This window comes from Scyliorhinus torazame, chromosome 21 (assembly GCF_047496885.1).
Source record: "Scyliorhinus torazame isolate Kashiwa2021f chromosome 21, sScyTor2.1, whole genome shotgun sequence".
Taxonomy (NCBI): domain Eukaryota; kingdom Metazoa; phylum Chordata; class Chondrichthyes; order Carcharhiniformes; family Scyliorhinidae; genus Scyliorhinus; species Scyliorhinus torazame.
In genome coordinates, this window is record NC_092727.1 from 71,213,782 (window position 1) to 71,236,700 (window position 22,919).

The following is a 22,919-nucleotide window of genomic DNA, read 5'->3' on the forward strand; positions in this document are numbered from 1 at the left end:
TGTAGGGGTTCTATGATTCAGCCAAGCACGTGAAGATGTGGAGTTGCCCCTGTGAAGTGCCTCATTCCACACCTCACCATTAAGAAAGGGACCCAATGAAGGGAATTAAGACACTTAAAGATTTGTTTCTTGGGGGTCGGTTTGCAGGATTGAAGGAGCTGGGAGCGAAGTATGGGCTGGAGCAGGGGAAATGTTCAGATACATGCAGATTTAAGATTTTGCCAGGAAGGAGCTAGAGCTTCCCGGTGGAGCCGGCAATCGATTGCTGTGGCCTGACTTTGATCATGGCTCCCATGACTTCCACGGTCTGATTAGTTTGCCCCAGAGCCGCTCAAATGGGGGCCAAGGCCTCTTTGATTGATTTCCTGAGATCCTGACGTAATACGTCAGTACTTTCCGAATTCCTTCGCCAAGGTACTAGAAAGCACCTTGGCTGTCAGCACAGCGGACGGAGCACCAGAAACTGACTCCGCCATTTTTCCTGCCGATGAGCTCAGAGAAGCTCAGATTCCGTCGATGAGCTTCTTTTCCTTGTCTTTTTTGGGTATTTCAGTTGTACATGATAATTATACTAATTTTGTTGGTTTTCGAGAGCAAACAATCCATGGGACTAAGAAAAGGGACTAAGTGTACAATACTCCAGTGGGAGCCACCTCATGCACGTCTTGCCCTACATTATGCCACCGGGAAGTTGTAAACCCTCCTAACTTTAACCCATGACAGATAAATGCCTTGCAGATCAATTGGGCCGATCAGTTTTTTACATTTAAAGGATTCCGTTCAGGCCGAACACTCTGGTCCAGTTTATAATTTCTCCAAGCCGCTCCATATGATCATAATCTGATCGAATACAAACAAAGAAATAGTGGACTGAAAAGCATACTGTCCCTCTCGCCAAGATTTCCTCCAGGCCTCTGATGTAGTTTTGTCCCGGGTTCTCTGCCTGAAGACGGGTCCATAACGCAGCGTCATGACCTCCAGTATGGGTAGGGAAAAGGAGGCAGGTCCACCCCAGCCGAAACGGAGATCGAACTGTTGGCACCAATCTAATCCACACTGGCTGTCCAGCCAACTGAACCAACCAACTCCCCCCAGGTGTCGGAGTTGCTGGGGCATGCACTTTTACATGCATGCTGTAGTCTGGATAGCGATGGCAGAGATTACAATTTTCTTCCCATCGCATGGCTGACCAGAAGGTTTTCCTGCCCTTACTGCCCATCATTGGAGTGTGTTGGAAGGATTTACAAATTGATACTCAACCTGTTGTGAACGGTCATGGTGCTGTGTGGTACAGACCTGTCTTCAGACAGAGAACTCAAGAAAAACAAATGACAGCAGAGACCTGGAAAAAATTAACAAACCTCTCAGTTTATCTTATATCAGATTATGATCACATGGATGGGCTGAGAGAGATTATAAACCATCAGAGTGTTAACTCCTTATGGAACCTTTCAGTGCTAAAGGCTGGATCAGTTCAAATGATCTACAGGGCATTTATCCTTGGCCATCAATTCCTGGAGTGAGACTTGAACCCAGGGGCAGGGATTCTTACCTACTGGCCCACAGGATCACCTTTGTGTTGTTTAGCATCCAATAAATTTGAAGTCAAGCATCAAGGCAATATTTAACTTTTGAATTGCAAAAACGCAGAGAATTTTGCATTTACTTTCGTCACCGTTTAAATTCCTGATCTCTAGGTCTCCAGGGCTTGATTCAAGTGGGTTCCTGTACCTTTAGCTGAATTAGCATTCCCTCACAGCACACACGCCCCGAGCACCACAGGTTGTAGATATGTTCATTTTCCTGGGTCAGTTTTCCCGTGCTGATGGGTTCTTTATTGATGCCATCATCCCCTGCAAACAATTAAGTCAGATCAGCTTCTACATCACCCAATAAAAAACCCAGTTACAAATCTACTCTGGCAGAGGGAATTGTTAACAAGAAACCAATTAACACTTGCCTGGCATCACTCTATAACCAGCCAAACTGATCGTCTATCTAAGTGCATCTATTGAGCGATCAATACACCTATCAACAAATGCTCCAGTCTGTGTTGAGATAAGCTACCATCTGCCGTGGAAGCCACTGGGTGCCCCATTTGATGTTAGCATGCCTGGGCAGGAATGTTGAGCGAAAGAAAGTTCACCATTGTGATGAACATAGGAAATTTTTATATAGATTCTATTTATATATACCATATATAACTCTCTATTGAAGAAGTGATGTTAAAAAAAAAAACTCGGTTGTTGGGGAAGGTTCCGGACCTGAACTCGGATAGGTTGACCATGGGGGGGGACACTTTAATACGGTCATTGGTCCGAGGTTGGATCGGTCGAGTTCAAGGACAGCACGGTAGCATTGTGGATAGCACAAATGCTTCACAGCTCCAGGGTCCCAGGTTCGATTCCGGCTTGGGTCACTGTCTGTACACTGGATGTACTGTCTGCACATCCTCCCCGTGTGTGCGTGGGTTTCCTCCGGGTGCTCCGGTTTCCTCCCACAGTCCAAAGATGTGCAGGTAAGGTGGATTGGCCATGATAAATTGCCCTTAGTGTCCAAAATTTCCCTTAGTTTTGGCTGGGGTTACTGGGTTATGGGAATAGGGTGGAGGTGTGGACCTTGGGTAGGGTGCTCTTTCCAAGAGCCGGTGCAGACTCGATGGGCCGAATGGCCTCCTTCTGCACTGTAAATTCTATGATTCTATATATTTCTGACCCGTTAGGGGGGATGGGGGAGATTAAGCGGATCTTAGGGGAATTTGACCGGTTCTCGGGATACAAATTGAATATGGGTAAGGGTGAGTATTTTGTGATCCAGGCGAAGGGGCAGGAGAGGAGACTGGGGTGTTGCCGTTTAAAGTGATGAGGGGGTTTTCGCAACTTGGGTATTCAGGTGGCATGGGGATGGGAGCAGCTACATAAATTAAATCTAGCCCGGTTCGCTGAACAAATGAAGGAGAACTTTCGGAAGTGGGACATGCTCTCATTGTCACTGGCGGGGAGGGTACAGATTGTGCAAAATTAAAGCGCATGGGACTGGGGGAAATGCATTGAGGTGGATAGAAAACTGGTTGGCAAAGAGTAGGGATTAATCTGTCCTTTTCAAATTGGCAGGCAGTGACTGGTGGGGTACCACAGGGATCGGTGCTGGGATCCCAGCTATTCACAATATATATTAATGATTTGGATGAGGGAACAAAGTGTAACATCTCAAAGTTTGCAGATGATACCAAGATAGGTGTGAGGGTGAATTGTGACAAGGATGCAGGGATCCTACAGCATGATCTGGACAGGTTGGGCGAGTGGGCAAATCAATGACAGATGCAGTATAATTTGGATAAGTGAGAGGTTATTCACTTTGGAAGCAAAAACAGGAAGACAGATTACTACCTGAATGGTTGTAAATTGGAAGAGGGGAGTGTGCAGCGGGACCTGGATGTCCTTGTGCACCATTCGCTGAAGGTAATCATGCAGGTGCAGCAGGTGGTAATGAAGGCTAATGGTATGTTGGCCTTTATTGCAAGAGGTTTCAAAGATAACAGGGATGTGTTGCTGCAATTGTACAGGGCCTTGGTAAGGCCACACCTGGAGTATTGTGCGCAGTTTTGGTCCCCTTCTCTGAGGAAGGATGTTCTTGCTCTCGAGGGAGTGCAGCGAAGGTTTACCAAACTGATTCCATGGATGACGGGACTGCCATATGAGCAGAGATTGACGAGGTTGGGATTGTTCTCGCTGGAGTTCAGAAGAATGAGGGGGGATCTCATAGAGACTTATAAAATTCTAACAGGATTAGACACGGTAGATGCAGGGAAGATGTTACCAATGATGGGTGTGTCCAGAACCAGGGGTCACAGTCTGAGGATTCAGGGTAAATCATTTCGGACAGAGATAAGGAGACATTTCTTTACACAAAGAGTGGTAACCCTGTGGAATGGATTGCCACAGGAAGTAGTTGATGCTAAACCCTTGAATATATTCAAGAGGCGGCTGGATATAGCACTTGGGGAGAATGGGATCCAAAGGCTATGGGGAGAAAGCAGGATTAGGCTATTGAGTTGGATGATCAGCCATGATCATGATGAATGGCAGAGCAGGCTCGAAGTGCCAAAACGCCTTCTCCTGCTCCTATCTTCTATGTATCGATGTAAAAATGATGGTTCTCCCAAGATTTTTGTTTGTTTTCCAGTGCCTCCCTATTTTTATACCAAAAGAGAGAGAGAGGACTGGCACTGCTGAACTTTAGGAACTACTACTGGACGGCAAAAATAGCCATGATTAGAAAGTGGGTAGTGGGGGAGGGGTCGATGTGGGAGCGGGTGGAGGTGGCCTCATGTAACAGCACAAGCTTGGGGGCATTGGTAACGGCTCCTCTGCCGTTATCGCCGGCCCGGTACTCCACAAACCGGGTGGTAGTGGCGGCTCTGAGAGTTTGGCGGCAGTGGTGTAAGCATATGGAGGTGGAGGGAGCAGCGGTGTGGGCTCCAATTTGTGGTAATCACCGGTTGGCCCAGGGAGGATGGATGGGGGGGTTTCGGACATGGCAGAGAACAGGGATTGCGAGTCTGGGGGAACCTGTTTATTGGTGGGAGCTTTCCCTGTTTGGTGGATCTGGATGTGGAGTTCGAATTGTCGGGAGGGAATGGGTTTCGGTATCTGCAGGCAAGGGATTTTGTACTACGGCAAATTTCGATCTTTCCGCTTCTACTGCCACAGGTGACACAGGACAAGGTAGTTTCTAGAATGGGGGTGAGGGAGGGGGAAGGTATCGGAAATCTACAAAGAACTTATGGAGTGCGAGGAAACCCAGATAGTAGATCTAAAGTGTAAATGGGAAGATGAGTTGGGAAAGGAGTTAGAGGCGGGTCTGTGGGAGGATGCCCTGAGCAGAGTCAACACGTCTTCATCATGTGCCAGGCTCAGCCTGATACAATTCAAGGTGGTTCACTGGGCACATATGGTGGTGGCCCGGATGAGCAAGTTTTTTTGGGTGGAAGACAGGTGTGTGAGATGTGCAGGAGGGCCAGCAAATCATGTCCACATGTTTCGGGCATGTCCGAAACGCAGGGGATTCTGGCAGGAATTTGCAGATGTCATGTCCACGGTGCCAAAAACGAGGGTGGCACCGAGTCCAGAGGTGGCAATTTTTGGAGTGTCAGAAGACCTGTGAGTCCACGGAGCAAGATAGGCTGACGTTTTAACCTTTTCCTCCTTGGTAGTCCAGATACAGATCTTACTAGCGTGGAGGGACCCGCAGCCCCTGAAATCAGGGGTATGGGTTAGTGACATGGCTGGGTTTCTCGGGCTTGAGAAAATTAAGTTTGCCTTGAGAGGATCAACGTTAGGGTTTGTTCGGAGATGGCAGCCATTTATCGACTTCTTCGGAGAAAGCTAAACTGTTAGCAGATTCAATAAGGGGAGGGGTGGGGTAGGGGGGTAAGGGAGTAAGGGGGGGTAGGGGGAATTAGACTATTTTTGTCTAGTTTAGGCGGGAACAGTGGGAGATGGAAGGGTGTGTTGCGCACTGAATTATGTTTACATTTATATTTGTATCTTTTGCTGTTATAAGACCATAAATGCCTTAATAAAATGTGTGTTATAAAAAAACTAGGTTAAGGTATCCAGAATGTGTCTGCTAAAGCTGCAATTAAGAGCTGGTAAAAACCATTTATTTGTTGACAAAGAGCTGCCTAATTGAACATTGCCATGATTGCTGGAGATTCCCCGGAGAGTAAATAATTTGAGACACTGTGTTTAGACTTGGGCAAGCCAGTCATGGGGCACCCGAGTGGGATCAATATGATGTAATTAATGGGAAGAGCCTGGTCTGTGCAAGCGGTTTTGAGCTGTAGGATCTTTTAGTCTGACAGAGGCAGAAGGATTTGCAGGCTATGCTGAAAAGGGTCTCTTTCTCTCCAAACAGTCTTTCCAGGAAGTCCCTATAGATGCGTACAGCAAGTATCCCTATGTTTACTAACTTTATTTACCAGTGGCTTTTGACCTGTAATGGGTGTTGCTTAACTGGAGATAGAGACGGTATACGGCAGTTGAAGTGTTTCAATTTTAAGAATTATTTAACTGTTAATTGAAAAGCTCCTTTCTGTGATGTTAATGTGTTTACTCCTGTGTTAGTAATGTTTATTTTGATATAAAAGATCTCGATTTGTCAGTGGTATTACTTCTGGAGCAAAGTATCCTTTCCTCACAGTTTTAGAAATTTAAAAATTGTTGGGGTTTCGTCTGGATTCCCAACAAAAACTGGGGTCTGGTCCGGTGCCATAACAGTCATCAAGAACATAGAACATAGAAAAATACAGCACAGAACAGGCCCTTCGGCCCACGATGTTGTGCCGAACCTTTGTCCTAGATTAATCATAGATTATCATTGAATGTACAGTGCAGAAGGAGGCCATTCGGCTTTGAGTCTGCACCGGCTCTTGGAAAGAGCACGCTACCCAAACTCAACACTTCCACCCAACACCAAGGGCAATTTGGACATGAAGGGCAATTTATCATTGTCCAATTCACCTATCCCGCACATCTTTGGACTGTGGGAGGAAACCGGAGGAAACCCACGCAGACACGGGGAGGACGTGCAGACTCCGCACAGACAGTGACCCAAGCCGGAATCGAACCTGGGACCCTGGAGCTATGAAGCAATTGTGCTATCCACAATGCTACCTTGCTGCTCTTCAGAACAAATAAATCTACACTATATCATTTTACCGTAATCCATGTACCTATCCAATGGCTGCTTGAAGGTCCCTAATGTTTCCGACTCAACTACTTCCAAAGGCAGTGCATTCCATGCCCCCACTACTCTCTGGGTAAAGAACCTACCTCTGATATCCCTCCTATATCTTCCATCTTTCACCTTAAATTTATGTCCCCTTGTAATGGTTTGTTCCACCCGGGGAAAAAGTCTCTGACTGTCTACTCTATCTATTCCCCTGATCATCTTATAAACCTCTATCAAGTCGCCCCTCATCCTTCTCCGTTCTAATGAGAAAAGGCCTAGCACCCTCAACCTTTCCTCGTAAGACCTACTCTCCATTCCAGGCAACATCCTGGTAAATCTTCTTTGCACCTTTTCCAAAGCTTCCCCATCCTTCCTAAAATGAGGCGACCAGAACTGTACACAGTACTCCAAATGTGGCCTTACCAAAGTTTTGTACAGCTGCATCATCACCTCACGGCTCTTAAATTCAATCCCTCTGTTAATGAACGCGAGCACACCATAGGCCTTCTTCACAGCTCTATCCACTTGAATGGCAACTTTCAAAGATGTATGAACATAGACCCCAAGATCTCTCTGCTCCTCCACATTGCCAAGAACTCTACCGTTAACCCTGTATTCCGCATTCATATTTGTCCTTCCAAAATGGACAACCTCACACTTTTCAGGGTTAAACTCCATCTGCCACTTCTCAGCCCAGCTCTGCATCCTATCTATGTCTCTTTGCAGCCAGCAACAGCCCTCCTTACTATCCACAACTCCACCAATCTTCGTATCGTCTGCAAATTTACTGACCCACCCTTCAACTCCCTCATCCAAGTCATTAATGAAAATCACAAACAGCAGAGGACCCAGAACAGATCCCTGCGGTACGCCACTGGTAACTGGGATCCAGGCTGAATATTTGCCATCCACCACCACTCTCTGACTTCTATCGGTTAGCCAGTTCGTTATCCAACTGGCCAAATTTCCCACTATCCCATGCCTCCTTACTTTCTGCATAAGCCTACCATGGGAAACTTTATCAAATGCCTTACTAAAATCCATATACACTACATCCACTGCTTTACCTTCATCCACATGCTTGGTCACCTCCTCAAAGAATTCAATAAGACTTGTAAGGCAAGACCTACCCCTCACAAATCCGTGCTGACTATCCCTAATCAAGCAGTGTCTTTCCAGATGCTCAGAAATCCTATCCTTCAGTACCCTTTCCATTACTTTGGACTAACTGGCCTGTAATTCCCAGGGTTATCCCTAGTCCCTTTTTTGAACAGGGGCACGACATTCGCCACTCTCCAATCCCCTGGTACCACCCCTGTTGACAGTGAGGACGAAAAGATCATTGCCAACGGCTCTGCAATTTCATCTCTTGCTTCCCATAGAATCCTTGGATATATCCCGTCAGGCCCGAGGGACTTGTCTATCATCAAGTTTTTCAAAATGCCCAACACATCTTCCTTCCTAACAAGTATTTCCTCGAGCTTACCAATCTGTTTCACACTGTCCTCTCCAACAATATCTCCCCTCTCATTTGTAAAATACAGAAGAAAAGTACTCGTTCAAGACCTCTCCTATCTCTTCAGACTCAATACACAAACTCCCGCTACTGTCCTTGATCGGACCTACCCTCGCTCTAGTCATTCTCATATTTCTCACATATGTGTGAGAAATGTCATCATTGGCTACAGGAATAGTGCCAGAGGACTGGAGGACAGCAAATGTGGTCCCTTTGTTCAAAAAGGGGAGCAGAGACAACCCCGGCAACTATAGGCCGGTGAGCCTCACGTCTGTAGTGGGTAAAGTCTTGGAGGGGATTATAAGAGACAAGATTTATAATCATCTAGATAGGAATAATATGATCAGGGATAGTCAGCATGGCTTTGTGAAGGGTAGGTCATGCCTCACAAACCTTATTGAGTTCTTTGAGAAGGTGACTGAACAGGTAGACGAGGGTAGAGCAGTTGATGTGGTGTATATGGATTTCAGCAAAGCGTTTGATAAGGTTCCCCACGGTAGGCTACTGCAAAAAATACGGAGGCTGGGGATTGAGGGTGATTTAGAGATGTGGATCAGAAATTGGCTAGCTGAAAGAAGACAGAGGGTGGTGGTTGATGGGAAATGTTCAGAATGGAGTACAGTCACAAGTGGAGTACCACAAGGATCTGTTCTGGGGCCGTTGCTGTTTGTCATTTTTATCAATGACCTAGAGGAAGGCGCAGAAGGGTGGGTGAGTAAATTTGCAGACGATACTAAAGTCGGTGGTGTTGTCGACAGTGTGGAAGGATGGAGCAGATTACAGAGGGATATAGATAAGCTGCAGAGCTGGGCCGAGAGGTGGCAAATGGAGTTTAATGTAGAGAAGTGTGAGGTGATTCACTTTGGAAGGAATAACAGGAATGCGGAATATTTGGCTAATGGTAAAGTTCTTGAAAGTGTGGATGAGCAGAGGGATCTAGGTGTCCATGTACATAGATCCCTGAAAGTTGCCAGCCAGGTTGATAGGGTTGTGAAGAAGGCCTATGGAATGTTGGCCTTTATTGGTAGAGGGATTGAGTTCCGGAGTCGGGAGGTCATGTTGCAGCTGTACAGAACTCTGGTACGGCCGCATTTGGAGTATTGCGTACAGTTCTGGTCACCGCATTATAGAAAGGACGTGGAGGCTTTGGAGCGGGTGCAGAGGAGATTTACCAGGATGTTGCCTGGTATGGAGGGAAAATCTTATGAGGAAAGGCTGATGGACTTGAGGTTGTTTTCGTTGGAGAGAAGGAGGTTAAGAGGAGACTTAATAGAGGCATACAAAATGATCAGGGGGTTGGATAGGGTGGACAGTGAGAGCCTTCTCCCGCGGATGGATATGGCTGGCACGAGGGGACATAACTTTAAACTGAGGGGTAATAGATATAGGACAGAGGTCAGAGGTAGGTTCTTTACGCAAAGAGTAGTGAGGCCGTGGAATGCCCTACCTGCTACAGTGGTGAACCCGCCAACATTGAGGGCATTTAAAAGTTTATTGGATAAACATATGGATGATAATGGCATAGTGTAGGTTGGATGGCTTTTGTTTCGGTGCAACATCGTGGGCCGAAGGGCCTGTACTGCGCTGTATTGTTCTATGTTCTATGTAAAAGGCCTTGGGGTTTTCCTTGATCCTACCCGCCAAAGATTGCTCATGCCCTCTCTTAGCTCTCCTAATCCCTTTCTTCAGTTCCCTCCTGGCTATCTTGTATCATAGAACATAGAACAATACAGCGCAGTACAGGCCCTTCGGCCCACGATGTTGCACCGAAACAAAAGCCACCTAACCTACACTATACCATTATCATCCATATGTTTATCCAATAAACTTTTAAATGCCCTCAATGTTGGCGAGTTCACTACTGTAGCAGGTAGGGCATTCCACGGCCTCACTACTCTTTGCGTAAAGAACCTACCTCTAACCTTTGTCCTATATCTATTACCCCTCAGTTTAAGGCTATGTCCCCTCGTGCTAGCCATTTCCATCCGCGGGAGAAGGCTCTCACTGTCCACCCTATCTAACCCTCTGATCATTTTGTATGCCTCTATTAAGTCTCCTCTTAACCTTCTTCTCTCTAACGAAAACAACCTCAAGTCCATCAGCCTTTCCTCATAAGATTTTCCCTCCATACCAGGCAACATCCTGGTAAATCTCCTCTGCACCTGTTCCAAAGCCTCCACGTCCTTCCTATAATGCGGTGACCAGAACTGTACGCAATACTCCAAATGCGGCCGTACCAGAGTTCTGTACAGCTGCAACATGGCCTCCTGACTCCGGAACTCAATCCCTCTACCAATAAAGGCCAACACTCCATAGGCATTCTTCACAACCCTATCAACCTGGGTGGCAACTTTCAGGGATCTATGTACATGGACACGTAGATCCCTCTGCTCATCCACACTTCCAAGAACTTTACCATTAGCCAAATATTCCACATTCCTGTTATTCCTTCCAAAGTGAATCACCTCACACTTCTCTACATTAAACTCCATTTGCCACCTCTCAGCCCAGCTCTGCAGCTTATCTATATCCCTCTGTAACCTGCTACTTCCTTCCACACTATCGACAACATCACCGACTTTAGTATCGTCTGCAAATCTACTCACCCACCCTTCTGCGCCTTCCTCTAGGTCATTGATAAAAATGACAAACAGCAACGGCCCCAGAACAGATCCTTGTGGTTCTCCACTTGTGACAGAACTCCATTCTGAACATTTCCCATCAACCACCACCCTCTTTCTTCTTTCAGCTAGCCAATTTCTGATCCACATCTCTAAATCACCCTCAATCCCCAGCCTCCGTATTTTCTGCAATAGCCAACCGTGCGGAACCTTATCAAACGCTTTGCTGAAATCCATATACACCACATCAACTGCTCTACCCTCGTCTACCTGTTCAGTCACCTTCTCAAAGAACTCGATAAGGTTTGTGAGGCATGACCTACCCTTCACAAAGCCATGCTGACTACCCCTGATCATATTATTCCTATCTAGATGATTATAAATCTTGTCTCTTATAATCCCCTCCAAGACTTTACCCACTACAGACGTGAGGCTCACCGGTCTATAGTTGCCGGGGTTGTCTCTGCTCCCCTTTTTGAACAAAGGGACCACATTTGCTATCCTCCAGTCCTCTGGCACTATCCCTGTAGCCAATGATGATATAAAAATCAAAGCCAATGGTCCAGCAATCTCTTCCCTGGCCTCCCAGAGAATCCTAGGATAAATCCCATCAGGTCCCGGGGACTTATCTATTTTCAGCCTGTCCAGAATTGCCAACACCTCTTCCCTACGTACCTCAATGCCATCTAATCTATTTACCTGGAGCTCAGCATTCTCCTCCACAACATTATCTTTTTCCTGAGTATCCCTCCAATGCCCTGTCTGAACCTCGTTTCCTCAGCCTTACATAAGTCACCTTTTTCCTCTTAACAAGACATTCAACCTCTCTTGTCAACCATGGTTCCCTCACTCGACCATCTCTTCCCTGCCTGACAGGGACATACATATCAAGGACACGTAGCACCTGTTCCTTGAACAAGTTCCACATTTCACTTGTGTCCTTCCCTGCCAGCCTATGTTCCCAACTTATGCACTTCAATTCTTGTCTGACAACATCGTATTTACCCTTCCCCCAATTGTAAACCTTGCCCTGTTGCACGTACCTATCCCTCTCCATTACTAAAGTGAAAGTCACAGAATTGTGGTCACTATCTCCAAAATGCTCCCCCACTAACAAATCTATCACTTGCCCTGGTTCATTACCAAGTACTAAATCCAATATTGCCCCTCCTCTGGTCGGACAATCTACATACTGTGTTAGAAAAGCTTCCTGGACACACTGCACAAACACCACCCCATCCAAACTATTTGATCTAAAGAGTTTCCACTCAATATTTGGGAAGTTAAAGTCGCCCATGACTACTACCCTATGACTTCTGCACCTTTCCAAAATCTGTTTCCCAATCTGTTCCTCCACATCTCTGCTACTATTGGGGGGCCTATAGAAAACTCCTAACAAGGTGACTGCTCCTTTCCTATTGCTGACTTCAACCCATACTACTTCAATAGGGTGATACTCCTCGAACTGCCTTTCTGCAGCTGTTATACTATCTCTAATTAATAATGCCACCCCCCCACCTCTTTTACCACCTTCCCTAATCTTATTGAAACATCTATAACCAGGGACCTCCAACAACCATTTCTGTCCCTCTTCTATCCAAGTTTCCGTGATGGCCACCACATCGTAGTCCCAAGTACCGATCCATGCCTTAAGTTCACCCACCTTATTCCTGATGCTTCTTGCGTTGAAGTATACACACTTCAACCCATCTCCGTGCCTGCAAGTACTCTCCTTTGTCAGTGTTCCCTTCCCCACTACCTCATTACGCGCTTTGGCGTCCTGAATATCGGCTACCTTAGTTGCTGGACTACAAATCCGGTTCCCATTCCCCTGCCAAATTAGTTTAAACCCTCCCGAAGAGTACTAGCAAACCTCCCTCCCAGGATATTGGTGCGCCTCTGGTTCAGATGCAACCCGTCCTGCTTGTACAGGTCCCACCTTCCCCAGAATGCGCTCCAATTATCCAAATACCTGAAGCCCTCCCTCCTACACCATTCCTGCAGCCACGTGTTCAACTGCACTCTCTCCCTATTGCTAGCCTCGCTATCACGTGGCACCGGCAACAAACCAGAGATGACAACTCTGTCTGTCCTGGCTTTTAACTTCCAGCCTAACTCCCTAAACTTGTTTATTACCTCCACACCCCTTTTCCTACCTATGTCGTTGGTACCAATGTGCACCACGACTTCTGGCTGCTCCCCCTCCCCCTTAAGGATCCTGAAGACACGATCCGAGACATCCCTGGCCCTGGCACCCTGGAGGCAACATACCTTCCGGGAGTCTCGCTCGCGACCACAGAATAAAGAACAAAGATCAAAGAAATGTACAGCACAGGAACAGGCCCTTCGGCCCTCCAAGCCCGTGCCGACCACACTGCCCGACTAAACTACAATCTTCTACACTTCCTGGGTCCGTATCCTTCTATTCCCATCCTATTCATATATTTGTCAAGATGCCCCTTAAATGTCCCTATCGTCCCTGCTTCCACTACCTCCTCCGGTAGTGAGTTTCAGGCACCCACTACCCTCTGCGTAAAAAACTTGCCTCGTACATCTACTCTAAACCTTGCCCCTCTCACCTTAAACCTATGCCCCCTAGTAATTGACCCCTCTACCCTGGGGAAAAGCCTCTGACTATCCACTTTGTCTATGCCCCTCATAATTTTGTATACCTCTATCAGGTCTCCCCTCAACCTCCTTCGTTCCAGTGAGAACAAACCGAGTTTATTCAATCGCTCCTCATAGCTTATGCCCTCCATACCAGGCAACATTCTGGTAAATCTCTTCTGCACCCTCTCTAAAGCCTCCACATCCTTCTGGTAGTGTGGCGACCAGAATTGAACACTATACTCCAAGTGTGGCCTAACTAAGGTTCTATACAGCTGCAACATGACTTGCCAATTCTTATACTCAATGCCCCGGCCAATGAAGGCAAGCATGCCGTATGCCTTCTTGACTACCTTCTCCACCTGTGTTGCCCCTTTCAATGACCTGTGGATCTGTACTCCTAGATCTCTTTGACTTTCAATACTCTTGAGGGTTCTACCATTCACTGTATATTCCCCACCTGCATTAGCCCTTCCAAAATGCATTACCTCACATTTGTCCGGATTAAACTCCATCTGCCATCTCTCCGCCCAAGTCTCCAGACAATCTAAATCCTGCTGTATCCTCAGACAGTCCTCATCGCTATCCGCAATTCCACCAACCTTTGTGTCGTCTGCAAACTTACTAATCAGACCAGTTACATTTTCCTCCAAATCATTTATATATACTACAAAGAGCAAAGGTCCCAGCACTGATCCCTGTGGAACACCACTGGTCACAGCCCTCCAATTAGAAAAGCATCCCTCCATTGCTACCCTCTGCCTTCTATGGCCTAGCCAGTTCTGTATCCACCTTGCCAGTTCACCCCTGATCCCGTGTGACTTCACCTTTTCTACTAGTCTACCATGAGGGACCTTGTCAAAGGCCTTACTGAAGTCCATATAGACAACATCTACTGCCCTACCTGCATCAATCATCTTAGTGACCTCCTCGAAAAACTCTATCAAGTTAGTGAGACACGACCTCCCCTTCACAAAACCGTGCTGCCTCTCACTAATACATCCATTTGCTTCCAAATGGGAGTAGATCCTGTCTCGAAGAATTCTCTCCAGTAATTTCCCTACCACTGAAGTAAGGCTCACCGGCCTGTCGTTCCCGGGATTATCCTTGCTACCCTTCTTAAACAGAGGAACAACATTGGCTATTCTCCAGTCCTCCGGGACATCCCCTGAAGACAGCGAGGATCCAAAGATTTCTGTCAAGGCCTCAGCAATTTCCTCTCCAGCCTCCTTCAGTATTCTGGGGTAGATCCCATCAGGCCCTGGGGACTTATCTACCTTAATATTTTTTAAGACACCCAACACCTCGTCTTTTTGGATGACAATGTGACCCAGGCTATCTACACCCCCTTCTCCAGACTCAACATCTACCAATTCCTTCTCTTTGGTGAATACTGATGCAAAGTATTCATTTAGTACCTCGCCCATTTCCTCTGGCTCCACACATAGATTCCCTTGCCTATCCTTCAGTGGGCCAACCCTTTCCCTGGCTACCCTCTTGCTTTTTATGTACGTGTAAAAAGCCTTGGGATCTCCTATCTATTCCCCTAACCATTGAATCTCCTACAACTATTGCTTTTCTATTCTCCCCCCTTCCCTTCTGAGCCCCAGAGCCAGACTCAGTGCCAGAGACCTGGCCGCTAGGGCCTTCCCCCGGTAGGTCATCCCCCCCAACAGCATCCAAAACGGTATACTTGTTTTGAAGGGGAACGGCCACGAGGGATCCCTGCACTTTCTGCCTGTTTGTTTTTTTCCCCCTGACTGTAACCCAGCTATTCTTGTCCTGTACCTTGGGTGTGGTTACCTCCTTGTAACTCTTCTCAATCACTCCCTCTGCCTCCCGGATGATCCGAAGTTCATCCAGCTTCAGCTCCAGTTCCCTAACACGGTCTTGGTTCAGTTGCCTGGATTGCAGAAGCCCGGTGCACTCAGGCCGTGGAACACTATCTCTATAATCCTACGTCATCCTGAAACAGTGGCACCAATCTCTGGACACATCAGCAGAGCCAGATAAAGAACAAAGACACGTACAGCACAGGAACAGGCCCTTTGGCCCTCCAAGCCCATGCCGACCCGGCTGCCAGTCTAAACTAAAATCTTCTACACTTCCTGGGTCCGTATCCCTCTATTCCCATTGTATTCATGTATTTGTCAAGGTGCCCCTTAAATGTCACTATCTACCTGCTTCCACCACCTCCAGTCACCCACTACCCTCGGTGTAAAAAACATGCCTCGTACATCTCCTCTAAACCTTGCCCCTCGCACCTTAAACCTATGCCCCCGAGTAATTGACCCCTCTACCCTGGGGAAGAGTCTCTGACTATCCGCTCTGTCTATGCCCCTCATAATTTTGTAGACCTCTATCAGGTCGCCCCTCAACCTCCGTCGTTCCAGTGATTATAAACCGAGTTTATTCAACCACTCCTCGTATCGTATGCCCTTCATACCAGGCAACATCCTGGTAAATCTCTTCTGCACCCTCTAAAGCCTCCACATCCTTCTGGTAGTGTGGCAACCAGAATTGAACACTATACTCCAAGTGTGGCCTAACTAAGGTTCTATACAGCTGCAACATGACTTGCCAATTCTTATACTCAATGCCCCGGCCAATGAAGGCAAGCATGCCGTATGCCTTCTTGTCTACCTTCTCCACCTGTGTTGCCCCTTTCAGTGACCTGTGGACCTGTACACCTAGATCTCTCTGACTTTCAATACTCTGGAGGGTTCTACCATTCACTGTATAGTCCCTACCTGCATTAGACCTTCCAAAATGCATTACCTCACATTTGTCCGGATTAAACTCCATCTACCATCTCCCCGCCCAAGTCTCTAAACGATCTAAATCCTGCTGTATCCTCTGACAGTCCTCATCGCTATCCACAATTCCACCAACCTGTGTGTCATCTGCAAACTTACTAATCAGACCAGTTACATTTTCCTCCAAATCATTTATATATACTACGAACAGCAAAGGTCCCAGCATTGATCCCTGTGGAACACCACTAGTCACAGCCCTCCAATCAGAAAAGTACCCTTCCATTGCTACTCTCTGCCTTCTGTGACCTAGCTAGTTCAGTGTCCACCTTGCCAGTTCACCCCCGATCCTGTGTGACTTCACCTTTTGTACTAGTCTACCATGAGGGACCTTGTCAAAGGCCTTACTGAAGTCCATATAGACAACACCATTGCCCTACCTGCATCAATCATCTTTGTGACCTCTTCGAAAAACTCTATCAAGTTAGTGAGACACGACCTCCCCTTCACAAAACCATGCTGCCTCTCATTAATACGTCCATTTGCTTCCAAATGGGAGTAGATCCTGTCTCGAAGAATTCTCTCCAGTAATTTCCCTACCACTGACGTAAGGCTCACCGGCCTGTAGTTCCCTGGATTATCCTTGCTACCCTTCTTAAACAAAGGAACAACATTGGCTATTCTCCAGTCCTCTGGGACATCACCTGAAGACAGTGAGGATCCAAAGATTTCTGTCAAGGCCTCAGCAATTTCCTCGCCAGCCTCCTTCAGTATTCTGGGGTAGATCCCATCAGGCCCTGGGGACTTATCCACCTTAATATTTTTCAAGACGCCCAACACATCATCTTTTTGGATCTCAATGTGACCCAGGCTATCTACACACCCTTCTCCAGACTCAACATCCACCAATTCCTTCTCTTTGGTGAAATCCAATGCAAAGTATTCATTTAGTACCTCGCCCATTTCCTCTGGCTCCACACATAGATTCCCTTGCCTATCCTTTAGCGGGCCAACCCTTTCCCTGGCTACCCTCTTGCTTTTTATGTATGTGTAAAAAGCCTTGGGATTTTCTTTAACCCTATTTGCCAGTGACTTTTCGTGACCTCTTCTAGCCCTCCTGACTCCTTGCTTAAGTTCCTTTCTACTTTCCTTATATTCCACACAGCCGTAGTCTTTTCCCAACCTTCTAGCCCTGACAAATGCCTCCTTTTTCTTTTTGATAAGGCCTACAATATCTCTCGCTATCCAAGGTTCCCGAAATTTGCCGTATTTATCCTTCTTCCCCACAGGAACATGCCGGTCCTGAATTCCTTTCAACTGACATGCGAAAGCCTCCCACGTCAGATGTTGATTTACCCTCAAACATCCTCCCCCAATCTAGGTTCTTCAGATCCCGCCTAATATTGTTATAATTAGCCTTCCCCCAATTTAGCATGTTCACCCTAGGACCACTCTTATCCTTGTCCACCAGCACTTTAAAACTTACTGAATTGTGGTCACTGTTCCCAAAATGCTCCCCTACTGAAACTTGTACCACCTGGCAGGGTTCATTCCCCAATACCAGGTCCAGTACAGCCCCTTCCCTAGTTGGACTGTCTACATATTGTTTTAAGAAGCCCTCCTGGATGCTCCTTACAAACTCTGCCCCGTCCAGGCCCCTAGCACTAAGTGAGTCCCAGTCAATATTGGGGAAGTAGAAGTCTCCCATCACCACAACCCTGTTGTTTTTACTCTTTTCCAAAATCGGTCTACCTATCTGCTCTGCTATCTCCCGCTGGCTGTTGGGAGGGCTGTAGTAAACCCCCAACATTGTGACTGCACCCGTCGCATTCCTGATCTCGACCCATGTAGCCTCGCTACCCTTTGAGGTGCCCTCCCGTAGTACAGCTGTGATATTCAGTACAGCCTCTGACTCAGGACACCAATAACTGAACAAAACCCAGGGTAAACAGTTTGCAATTCGGGGACTCACCAACCAGGGAAAAGTTAGTCTCCAGCAGTTCCTTGTGAGAATTGAACCAGGCAGTAGCCAGCCTGCTGTTTTTGTTTTTGCCTATGATGTAGTTCATGATGTACGCCAACAGACCTGTCACCATCAGAATCTCCATGTAGTAGCTCTCCCAGCTGTTTTGTAGATGATGGGGGACCTAACCAGGGACAGAAGGACAGTAGTGATAAATTTGAATTGGCACATGGAAGTCATTAAACTGAATGCAACACCACCTACATAGCAGCAACACTCAGCACCAATGCCCAAGGTTCACCACCAACATAAAATTCCACTCGCTGGACTCTTCAATGATTCTCTGCACATTGGAGTCATCCTTCCTTAACTGTTCCGAACAAAAAGGCTCCTCGCACTCATTAATTCATTGGTCAGTTTCCCAGATTCTAAAAGCTGAGACCCAGACCCCCTCCCCCCTCCAGTCTCTTCCCCATACTAATCCCTCCAAGTCACTTCTCACTAGCTTACTAGAATCCAAGCTTACTGTTCACACACTGCTACTGTAAGGTTTCTTCCTGTTGATTCCCTTATTTCCCCTTTCTTTCTTTATTTTTCCATTATCATTTTGATCCATGGATGCTTAATGGGCATGTATCTTTAAGTCAAGCAGCAGAGAGAATGAGGAATTGAAGAAGTTGCAACATAGTATATGGTGCTGGTTTTCGAACCGCAGAACTCAGACTTTTTGCCACCCGAGAGATGGGGTGGGACTCTTCGATTGGTTGGCTGGTGGGCAATGAATGGGCCAAATGTCCATATTTTGTCCAGTAATGGGATAATTTTCAAAGACCCAAGGAAAGCAGAGTTTGGAGTGCTGGACAGTAACACTCTCTCTCTGAGCCTCGGCCCTGTGCCCGCCCCTCTGCCCTCTCAGGGCCTTGGCTCTCTACCCGCTTTTCTGCTTTCACAGGCTTCGGCTGTGCCCACTCCTCTGCTCTCTAGGGGCCTCGGCCCCGTGCCCACTCCTCTGCTCTCTCGGGGCCTCAGCCCTTTGCCCTCTCCTCTGCTCTCTCAGGGACTCGGCCCATTGCCCTCTCCTCTGCTCTCTCAGGGCCTCGGCCCTGTGCCCGCCCTTTTATTCACTCAGAGCCCCAGCTCTGTGCCCGCTTCTCTTTTCTCAGGGCCTTATTGCTCTGCCTACTCCTCTGCTCTCTCGGGGCCTTACCACTGTGCCTGCTCTTTTGCTCTCGCGGGGCATCGGCTCTTTGACCGTCTCTCTGCTCTCTGCCCGGTCTCTCTTCCACCACCACCCTCCAACTCTGAGCCTCTGCCCTGTGCTGTCGCTCTCTCGGGGCCTCGGCCCTGTGCCCGTTCCTCTGCTCTCTCGGGGCCTTGGCCCTGTGCCCGTTCCTCTGCTCTCTTCGGGCCTCGGCCCTGTGCCTCTGCTCTCTCGGGGCCTCGGCCGTGTCGTTCCTCTGCTCTCTCGGGGCCTCGGCCCTGTGTCCGTTCCTCTGCTCTCTCGGGGCCTCAGCCCGGTGTCCGTTCCTCTGCTCTCTCGGGGCCTCGGTCCTGTGCCTGTTCCTCTGCTCTCTCGGGGCCTCGGCCCTGTGCCGTTCCTCTGCTCTCTCGGGGCCTCGGCCCTGTGCCTGTTCCTCTGCTCTCTCGGGGCCTCAGCCCTGTGTCCGTTCCTCTGCTCTCTCAGGGCCTCGGCCCTGTGCCCGCCCTTTTATTCACTCAGAGCCCCAGCTCTGTGCCCGCTTCTCTTTTCTCAGGGCCTCATTGCTCTGCCTACTCCTCTGCTCTCTCGGGGCCTTACCACTGTGCCTGCTCTTTTGCATTCGCGGGGCATCGGCTCTTTGACCGTCTCTCTGCTCTCTGGTCTCAGCCCGGTCTCTCTTCCACCACCACCCTCCCACTCTGAGCCTCTGCCCTGTGCTGTCGCTCTCTTGGGGCCTCGGCCCTGTGCCCGTTCCTCTGCTCTCTCGGGGCCTTGGCCCTGTGCCCGTTCCTCTGCTCTCTCGGGGTCTCGGCCCTGTGCCGTTCCTCTGCTCTCTCGGGGCCTCGGCCCTGTGCCCATTCCTCTGCTCTCTCGGGGCCTCAGCCCTGTGTCCGTTCCTCTGCTCTCTCGGGGCCTCGGCCCTGTGCCTGTTCCTCTGCTCACTCGGGGCCTCGGCCCTGTGCCTGTTCCTCTGCTCTCTCGGGGCCACAGCCCTGTGCCCGTTCCTCTGCTCTCTCGGGGCCTCGGCCCTGTGCCCGTCCCTCTGCTCTCTCGGGGCCTCAGCCCTGTGCCCGTTCCTCTGCTCTCTCATGGCCTCGGCCCTGTGCCCGTTCCTCTGCTCTCGCGGGGCCTCAGCCCCGTGTCCGTTCCTCTGCTCTCTCGGGGCCTCGGCCCTGTGCCTGTTCCTCTGCTCTCTCGGGGCCTCGGCCCTGTGCCGTTCCTCTGCTCTCTCGGGGCCTCGGCCCTGTGCCTGTTCCTCTGCTCTCTCGGGGCCTCAGCCCTGTGTCCGTTCCTCTGCTCTCTCAGGGCCTCGGCCCTGTGCCCGCCCTTTTATTCACTCAGAGCCCCAGCTCTGTGCCCGCTTCTCTTTTCTCAGGGCCTCATTGCTCTGCCTACTCCTCTGCTCTCTCGGGGCCTTACCACTGTGCCTGCTCTTTTGCTCTCGCGGGGCATCGGCTCTTTGACCGTCTCTCTGCTCTCTGGTCTCAGCCCGGTCTCTCTTCCACCACCACCCTCCCACTCTGAGCCTCTGCCCTGTGCTGTCGCTCTCTCGGGGCCTCGGCCCTGTGCCCGTTCCTCTGCTCTCTCGGGGCCTTGGCCCTGTGCCCGTTCCTCTGCTCTCTCGGGGTCTCGGCCCTGTGCCGTTCCTCTGCTCTCTCGGGGCCTCGGCCCTGTGCCCGTTCCTCTGCTCTCTCGGGGCCTCAGCCCTGTGTCCGTTCCTCTGCTCTCTCGGGGCCTCGGCCCTGTGCCTGTTCCTCTGCTCACTCGGGGCCTCGGCCCTGTGCCTGTTCCTCTGCTCTCTCGGGGCCACAGCCCTGTGCCCGTTCCTCTGCTCTCTCGGGGCCTCGGCCCTGTGCCCGTCCCTCTGCTCTCTCGGGGCCTCAGCCCTGTGCCCGTTCCTCTGCTCTCTCATGGCCTCGGCCCTGTGCCTGTTCCTCTGCTCTCGCGGGGCCTCAGCCCCGTGTCCGTTCCTCTGCTCTCTCGGGGCTCGGCCCTGTGCCTATTTCTCTGCTCTCGCGGGGCCTCGGCCCTGAGCCCGTCCCTCTGCTCTATCGGGACCTTGGCCCTGTGCCCGTTCCTCTGCTCTCTCAGGGCCTTGGCCCTGTGCCTATTACTCTGCTCTCTCAGGGCCTTGGCATTTTGCCCGTTCCTCTGCTCGCTCAGGTCCTCTGCCCTGTGCCTATTTCTCTGCTCTCGCGGGGCCTCGGCTCTGTGCCCATTCCTCTGCTCTCCCGGGGCCTTGGCCCTGTGCCCGTTCCTCTGCACTCTCAGGGCCTTGGCCCTGTGCCTATTTCTCTGCCCTCCCCGGGCCTTGGCCTGGTGCCCGTTCCTCTGCTCTCTCAGGGCCTTGGCCCTGTGCCCGTTCCTCTGCACTCTCAGGACCTCGGCCCTGTGCCTATTTCTCTGCTCTCTCAGGGCCTTGGCCCTGTGCCCGTTCCTCTGCTCTCTCAGGGCCTCGGCCCTGTGCCTATTTCTCTGCTCTCTCAGGGCCTTGGCCCTGTGCCCGCTTCTCTGCACTCTCGGGGCCTCGGTTCTCTGCCCGCTCCTCTGCACTCTCGGGGCCTCGGCCACATAGCTGATGTCCTGCTCTCTAAACAAAAATACCTTCATGTAAAAGAAACATTTCTAGGTACTACTCGCATCTGATTCAATCTGGGATTTTATGGCATTCCATTGGGATGGTGGGGAAGGTGACATCTTGGCCTATTTTGTTTTCCCATTGCCAACTGTACCATCCTATTAACCTAGCTGAGATCAGCTAAGAAGGCAGACTGGGGACCCAGTTTGGCAGCTTCCCAGCTGGTATAGTTCAGTTCTTCATGGGACTGCCATTCCCCAATCGGGTCAACAGGGACTTTGAAGTTACCTGCAGGAGAAACGACTATAAAATGTGGTGCGTTTTCTGCGGTTGCTCACATTAACAATTTTAATTGGATCTTTGCTTCTGCTGGAAGGTCTGTCCACCTCCTCATAACCTTCAAATTCTTCATCATCAAATGGTTCCCCTTCTGCATCTCCTTCCTGTTGAGTAAAGAAACACAGGCAACATCAGTAGCGAACCCCATAAGACACGGTGAACAAATTGAAACCAACTTATTTAAAGTGGAAACATTTTCCCCTTAATTTGAAGAGGCTGAGTTCTCATGAGTCTGTGGCTCTGAATGACCTCAGAATCAGAAGTTTGTGGGTCCCACTAGAGTTCCAGAGACCTTAGTACATTCTAGGTTGACACTTGAGTGCCGTACTGAGGGAGAGCTGTGCTGTCAGAGGGACTGTCTTTCAGATAAGACATCAAATCAAGGTCTTGCTTGCAAATTTCAGATGGATACAGGAGACTCCATGGCACTATATCCCCCATGTCCTTGCCAACATTTATCTCTCCGCCAACACCCAAAACAGATTCTCTAGATGTCACTTTGCAGTTCGTGGGACCTTGCTGTGCACAAACCGGCTGCCACATTTTCTATGCTGCAAAAGGTTATTTGGCTGTAAAATACTTTATGACGGCCGAGTTGATGAATGC

General features: G+C 49.2%; 1 protein-coding gene across 1 annotated transcript in view; it reads right to left on the reverse strand.

The window, feature by feature from the left end:
- ccdc47 (coiled-coil domain containing 47) overlaps positions 1-22,919 on the reverse strand; it is an 80,079-nt gene that overhangs the window by 29,667 nt on the left and 27,493 nt on the right. Inside the window, 3 exon segments of the mRNA XM_072486934.1 lie at positions 1,732-1,853; positions 18,205-18,379; positions 22,313-22,417. Coding sequence (XP_072343035.1) covers positions 1,732-1,853; positions 18,205-18,379; positions 22,313-22,417 — 402 coding nt within the window.